The sequence below is a fragment of the Mastacembelus armatus genome, chromosome 13, assembly GCF_900324485.2.
Source record: "Mastacembelus armatus chromosome 13, fMasArm1.2, whole genome shotgun sequence".
Taxonomy (NCBI): domain Eukaryota; kingdom Metazoa; phylum Chordata; class Actinopteri; order Synbranchiformes; family Mastacembelidae; genus Mastacembelus; species Mastacembelus armatus.
In genome coordinates this window covers 3112326-3119514 of record NC_046645.1, presented here as the reverse complement: position 1 = coordinate 3119514, position 7189 = coordinate 3112326, and the positions used below count along the sequence as shown (strand labels likewise).

The 7189-nt window shown below is 41.5% G+C and overlaps 1 protein-coding gene across 1 annotated transcript; it reads left to right on the top strand.

Moving 5' to 3' along the window:
- Window positions 1-689: 689 nt before the first annotated feature.
- Window positions 690-6335, top strand: tp53i13 (tumor protein p53 inducible protein 13). Its single transcript, XM_026312849.2, has 9 exons — window positions 690-1135; window positions 1220-1297; window positions 1525-1560; window positions 2178-2236; window positions 2636-2714; window positions 3465-3593; window positions 4140-4352; window positions 4499-5573; window positions 5820-6335. The coding sequence occupies exons 1-9, from the start codon at window positions 1019-1021 to the stop codon at window positions 5924-5926; spliced, it is 1893 nt and encodes a 630-aa protein (XP_026168634.1). The 5' UTR covers window positions 690-1018; the 3' UTR covers window positions 5927-6335.
- The last annotated feature ends 854 nt before the right edge of the window (window positions 6336-7189 follow it).

The window sequence follows — 7189 nt, the reverse complement described above, 5'->3', positions numbered from 1 at the left end:
AGCAGGTAATAACAAAAACCTCTCCAGAATGAATGCACGAGTGGGCAATGAAGCCAGATGGTACGGTGGGTAAAGTTTTTCTGTGTTTAACAAGTCGATAATAGTTGCAAAGACTTACCCCACATACCTACTGTTTAAAACTCGTTTGCTTTAATGCAGGAGCTCTGCTGAATCAGTGTCTGCTGGTTAGCTATTTGACCTGGTTGCAGAGAGAGAGAGAGAGAGAGAGAGAGAGCAGACTTTTCCTTTGGTGAGTGATAATGTACCAACTACAAGACATAAACAAACGCAAATTTACGGGATTTAATGTTGTCGTGTCGCCCCCCAGAGGACAGTCAGCGTTAAAACAACAAATTTCAAGCCAAACATCTGTTTTATGATCCCTTCCAGCTTCCGTAGACAAGAATGACTAAAGTTAGCTGTAAACACTACACTAGTTCCGGAAATAAATGCTACTCTAAGTATAAAAGTAAGGCTGTTAAAACGAAAACGAAAAAAGAAGCATATAACCACCAAAATAATATAAAATACTTAACACTCACTACTCCTCATGTATAAAAAGACAAACATAACTAAGACGTTAGCACAACTAGCGTTAACGTAGCTGAAGTTTAGCTACTGGCTTATATTTTGAAATTCCTACGGAAGCGCTACCTCTGAATAATGTCGTTATCATGGCATCTGGAAATCAAAGGTAGGGTGGATACGGGATGCGTGAGCAAAACGTCTATTATTATTTCTGCGTTAAACAACCGAACTTGTATCATTATTTTAACTTTATAGCTAACGTAAAACAAGTCGGTGACGATAGTTTACGTTACCATGCCAACCGTTAACGGTTAGTCACCTCTTCAGTTAACCGACCGACCGCTGCTGTTATGGACGTTTGCCAAAGAAGTTTCGTCTTTGGGGCTTTTTAAAGGACATTTTTCTCAGTTGCTGTTCAACTAGTAGACCAAAGAGAAACTATGACAGCTAGTTAGTCCTTAATGTGGGCTCGTTCACGGTTTAAACGCTGATGGTTGTCATGTCGAGTCCAGTGACACCCCTGCCGCTCACGGTGACGGTGCTGGCCGCGCTGTGGGTGGGTCCGGGTCGCTCCCAGCCTCCGGAGCCAGGATGTGACAATGGAAAGGTAGAGTTTTAATACCTGTGCGGTCTGTTACAAAGAGTTTTAAATGTGTAATATAATACAATGTCTGTGTGTTGGGGGCCACAGCTCTCTTTGGACAGAGATTTACCTGCGGATGCTGTTCATTGGGACTGTTCAGTGTTTACCTGGCCAGAGGCTACTCAGGTAAGCAGACCTGTATCCAACAGCATCTCCACAACCGTACCTGGGTCTACAGCACCTACAGCACCTACAGTACCCTTGGTGCCTGGGTGTTTAAAGAGGAGTGTTTGTGGTTAACCCTGTTACATGTGGCAGTACTGGTAGTATCAGTTCCAAGACACAATGCAGTTGTTCCTGTTCATGTTGCTCTGTCAGCAGTTTAACCTGTTTACTCCCTCATCTGTCTGCAGAGACTTCCTAGTATCGACACAGTGTATGATCCTGAGGTAAGTAAACACTTCACTGAACATCTGCTATTATTCATCAACCTTTCCTTGACCTTTGACCTTCCAAACACTTAAGTAGCATGGCTAGATCTTAAAATCAAAGCACAAGCCAATAACAGGCAAAGTCCATAAAGTATTTGGATGTTGAGTTTGAATGAACTTAACCCTCCTGTTGTCTTTGGCTCAATTTGACCCATTTTCAAAAGTTATAGTTATGTTAATATGTTGGAAACAAGGTGTGTAATATTGTCTTCAAGGTTACTACACACCTTTTGTTCTCCCAGGTCAAATTCTGTTTTGACTGCTTATAAAGCATGAGATATAAAATGATCACCAACTTTTTAGTTTCACTTTTTTAGTGAACTTGTTTCCAACATATTAAAATATATTTTACACTTATAGTCAGGAACCATCCATGTCATTTTTAGTTCATTATATGGAAGAAAATCAAAAGTTATCACATATTAACTTTTGAAAATGGGTCAAATTGAGCCAAATACAACAGGAGGGTTAATTCAGGCCAGCAACAGCTGCTAACTTGAAATTTGGTGCTTAATGAATGTGTATTTGGAGGTAACGCAGAAATAAGGTGTCAAATCAAATTTCTTTCATTGCAGCCAGCCAGGCAGATCTGTATGGATAAATCTATTTACTACAATCACACCATTCCCAACAGGTAAGGCCATGTGGACAGGCATATAACACATCTATTCTCAAGAGGTGAGGAGACGTTAGGAGACATTTATATATGCACACACATTAATAGTGACATCTGGAGGTTGAATCATGGCAACTGGACTTCTAGTTTTTAGGTCAAAACGTTTCTCATCCTAGTTGCTTCATCAGTCTAAGAAAAAGCTGTTATGGAACCTCCAATTTATCTTTCAGGTTTCACTCCACCCCTAATCCCATGTCCACAGACATTAATTGTGATAAAATCTACATTAGACCTTATCCGCTTATGGTTTCTGTCTGTAATACTGCAGTAAAACTATCAACAGATATCATTTTTGCAGTATATAGGAGCTATTGAGAATACTGAGTTGTGTATTTGTGTTTATGTGTCGTTGTGTAGTGGTGCATACAGACCAGTAATGGCTGAGAGTGGAGAGTACTTGTACTGTCCTCCTCAGCGGTGGCTCAATAATTTGCACGTAAGTCACAACATCAAACCCCTCCTGCTGCTGCAGCTCTGTTTCAACTCAACCAACGATATAATCATTTATCTGCTTCATACAATAAACTGAAATAGATTTGTGTGAATGACAGTTTTTACATCTACAATATTTATGTCAATAGTTTAAATCAGTTGAGTTTTTAATGTTTTTTGTTTGTTTGCTTTGATTGGTTAGATCCTGCCATGCCAACAGGCATCCAAAAAAACTGACGCAATTACACCATCTACTGATATATAGATATATAGCCTGTCAAACTAGATCTGTGGTTATTTACAGTTGAACACAGATTTCTGAATTAATGAACAAATTGATGTGTTATTTCCTTGCAACTTAGATTTGGGGTAACATAGGGGCGTCTGCTAACGAACACATTCTGCCTTTTTAGACCCTTGGGAGCAGGGCTGGCACTGCAGACAGAGTTTCTTGAACAGGGATTTTTGTTAATAGGCCACTGTATAATGTGATGCTCTGTAAAACAGTTGGCAGCGGTATTTCTCCTCAAAGCAAACCTGGCATTTTTTCCTTTTCACTATCTCTGTAAGCTGCAAAACATTAACAGGCGCTGAGAAAAAAATGATTTTCACATTATTATAAGTGCATAAGGTTATAATCTTAGTTCTGCGTGTCATAATATTTGGTGAAATGGAAATCAGTGGAAAGCCTGTGGTAATGGCAGCAGATGGAGGTAATGTTAATCATGTGTTTGTGTTGGTGTGTACTTGCCAGCACGGCGTGATTGTTCTGCTCTACCATCCCTGTGCTCCAGTCCATGAGCGTCTCTATCTGTCTGTCCTGGCCCGTTCCTGTCTGCCAGAGTACATCATTACCTCACATCCACAGCTCAGTAAACACATGGTAAGCTGGACACTATTCTGTAACCTGTCAAAAGAAGTAAGAACCTTTGAAGGTTCTATATTTTCTCTTCACTTGCTGAACACTGGCAACTTTAATGTCCTTAACTAGTTTCAGCTCCTGAGCACCAAGATCTAACTCATCACCCCTCTTTCACAAATGGGCCTATTTGATATTGACTAAGACCAGGCCAGTCAGATGTCTGTTAATCAAACTTTAAGGGTTAAACAACTTTTATTTAAGTGTGACAGATTACTTAAACACTTTTACTATTGAAAATAGCTTTTCAATGGAAAGTTTCTGACTGGGAACACTTGTCCAGTTCTAGATGCATGGCCCTCACCTGTTGGTCTGAAGTATAATCAGATATTCTGTCTTTCCAAAATGCAAAATAACAGAAGATAATATATTGTTTAAGGATAAGGGGATATTACTTGGTCAACATTTTCCATTGTTGTACATTCACTTATTAATTTCAAATGTGAGGTTTTTTTTTTAGCCTATAGAAGAATAAGAGTGAGTTTATGTGGACTTACACTCTGTGTTCAGCCCATAGCCTTGGTGTCCTGGGGTCACACTTTGGAACTGTCCACCGTGGCCTCTTTGGACGTCTGTGATTGGCTGGAGATCCAGAAGAAAACCCGAGGAAGAACAACTGGTAGTGTGAGCCAGAGCAGAAAATACAACCTGCTGCTGACATGGCAAGTGAAGCAGCACCAGCAGCAACACACACATCCAGAGGAACACTCAACAAAAACCAAGGTTTGGAGTCTTCACTGATGAGTGTGATGATTTTTAAAAAAAATTTTTATTCACTTATCAGCAATTTTACATGCACTGCAATAAAAACAGAAGTGTCATTTCCACAGTCTTGTAAATGTCTTTAGCTGTTGTTGTAAATCCCCCAGGAGTCTGTGAGACAGTGCTGTGAACATACCATCTCTTCTCTGCTGAAAGGAGCCACAGAGGCACAGCCAGAGTCCAGCAGGACAAAGGAAATCAAAAACAGGCTGAAAAGGGCTGCCGTCCAAGAAACACAGGAGAAGGTTAAGGGTGACAGCAAGAGAGACAACACCACACAGGCTTTAAGTTTTTTGATCAAACAGACCGACAGAAACATCCTCAGACCAACACAGGGAGTTCAGAACTCCAACAGCACTCCTGGACCATCAGCAGGTTCTCCTCCACTGAACAGGCCTCTCTCAGATCCTTCTGGTCCAAAGGAACCTTCTCCTCAATCTAAGATCCAAAATCTAAATCAGGGCTTTACGTCCAGGCCCACAGCTCCTTCAACCCGGTCTACCCTTAAAAGTGATTCTATAGGATTTGAGGCTACTCAGCCTAGTTCTAAACATATAAACCCCAGAAAACCAAAGCCCTCAGCTGGGACAGATGTTTTTGCAGATGCTGTGAACAGTGAACCTAACAACACTGCCAGCCCTAAAACCCTCAGTTCCAGGGATGAAGGTATAGACTCTGCCAAACACAATATGAAAGAAAAAAACTATCGTAAAGATGAGATAACCAACGGTGGGATGAAGGATGACAAAATAGTAGATATAAAAGAAAGAGAGTTAAAGCAGAAGAAAACATACAGTGACACAGAGTCTCAACACAAAAGTAAAAACACTAGCTTTGATTCTGATTCCAAATCTCAGTCAGAGTCTCAAGCACAACCACAACAACACCCAAACTCAAAGTCAGACCAATACCTGCCTAACACCCAAGACTGTGACGGCTGCAAAGCAGGAGAATACTGTGAATGCACCAAGGACACAGGGTCAAGGCCACAAGCAGCAGTTGTGAATAAGGGGTTCCCGAGGACCCCCAGGACAGATGAGGCAGTGTGGGCAGCAGCCGCATTGGGATTCCTGCTGGTCCTCCTGACACTGTCAGTGCTTCACACTCGCCTGTACCGCAACTGGAGGACTATGCCCAGCCTTTACTGGCACGACCCACAGCAGGACTATGACAGTGTGGCAGGTAGGTGGACCATACAGGGATCTACCCCATTAACTGTTGTGATCATGCTAAAAATTCTTACTTGACCAGACCTGAAAGAGGCACCTAGTTTGAAATGAAGTCTTTTATTTAGTTTACAGATTCTGTTAATTAAACAGACAGAACCATAAACATAACTTCTTAGGCAGAGGCAGCAAGGTCACTTTATATTCATAAGCAGTGGAATTTTAATCTTGTGTCATCTGTGTGTGTGTGTGTGTCTTCTAGATGTGATCCACAGGAGACTGAGAATTGCAAAGAGAAGGCGGAAAAGGGGCAAAAGACAAGAGTGTGTTCTCCTGCCGAGCTCCTCCAGTTCAGATGAGCGTCTCTGAGAATGTGCTCACAAGTTGACTGCATTTAGAGGAGAGGAAGCAGGTTGTATTGCCGACCTGTCTTGTACCCACATGGTCACATGGTGCTGTTTATCTGACAAGGTTGAGCTGGACTGCCATTATCAGAAGGTGGTAACCTGAAAGTTGAAGCAGAAACAGATCTCGTGTCCAAAGTCATTTGACAAAAGACCTTTTACATTAGAATTGGTCACACTGGATTGAGAGCACTGTTAAATCTTTTCTCCATATGAAGCAGCTGAAAGGAAAAAGACAAAGTGTTATTTGACCATCTAAGATCAGCGTCACAACACAGACCATGTCATTTTCCCCTCAAAATATTTTTACTGTTATATTTTGTCAGTGCTGTATTTTTATGAGCAGTTTTCTAGTAGTATGTTGCTTTTACCTGCAAAGGGTTTAGTAAGTGAGTAAGTTGCTGTTCTAAGCAACACTATGTGCAACTTATTAAAGGGTACAAACATTTCTGTCCTGCAGTTCTTTTGTTGCTTACTGGTCAACATACATAGATTCCAGTACATCACTAAAAATAATTATTTAACTTTGACTTGTACATCTGAAGACATGTCAACATGAGGGGACTTTGCCAATTAATTTCCTCCAGTTGGCTGACAAGCTAGAACTGAATAACCTGGCAAAAAGGGCCCTGGTCAGGGGGGGTCACTGAGTACAGCAGTCACTAACAAAGCTTCAGAAGTTCTTTGCAGGGTGAAATGATGGTAGCTACCTGCTGAGAGTCTGCTGAACTGCATTTAAAGGACACTCAGATGAGACAAAATAGAACCTTTGGGCAAAACTCAAAGCTCAGGCTTAGGGGCCCAAGAGGTAAGGGGGCCCTAGAGAACAATGAATGGACTGTTAAAACTCTCCATTGGAACGTCTACAAACAACAAAATGCAAAGAGAAAAAAATCAGTGTAAATGGGCTAAAAAAAGGACAAGTCACTAACTGTTAAAGCTTTGCAGGGGAAAATGCTGGAAGGATAGCCGTGACCCCATCAATCAGGCCTCGACACAAAGCGACAACAAATCACATGGCTATATCTACAAATGTAGAAGATGGGCCTTTTATGTATGTACCCAGGGACTCAGCTTCTCATGACCCATCCATGCTATGGGGGTGCTCTTCAGTAGTAGGTACAATGACACTGGTCAGAAATGAAGGATGGATAAATGCAGAGATGCAGCCAGCAGTGTCCCTGTTAGAGTGAGCATACACTAAGGCAGACAGACCCACTACAATGAC

What these genes read in the sequence shown, in the direction of transcription:
- tp53i13 (XM_026312849.2), top strand. Translation starts at nt 1,019, where the DNA reads ATGGTTGTCATGTCGAGTCCAGTGACACCCCTGCCGCTCACGGTGACG. An exon ending in ACACAGTGTATGATCCTGAG is followed by an intron (nt 1,561 to 2,177) that starts GTAAGTAAACAC and finishes CTTTCATTGCAG; the next exon opens with CCAGCCAGGCAGATCTGTAT. An exon ending in AATCACACCATTCCCAACAG is followed by an intron (nt 2,237 to 2,635) that starts GTAAGGCCATGT and finishes GTCGTTGTGTAG; the next exon opens with TGGTGCATACAGACCAGTAA.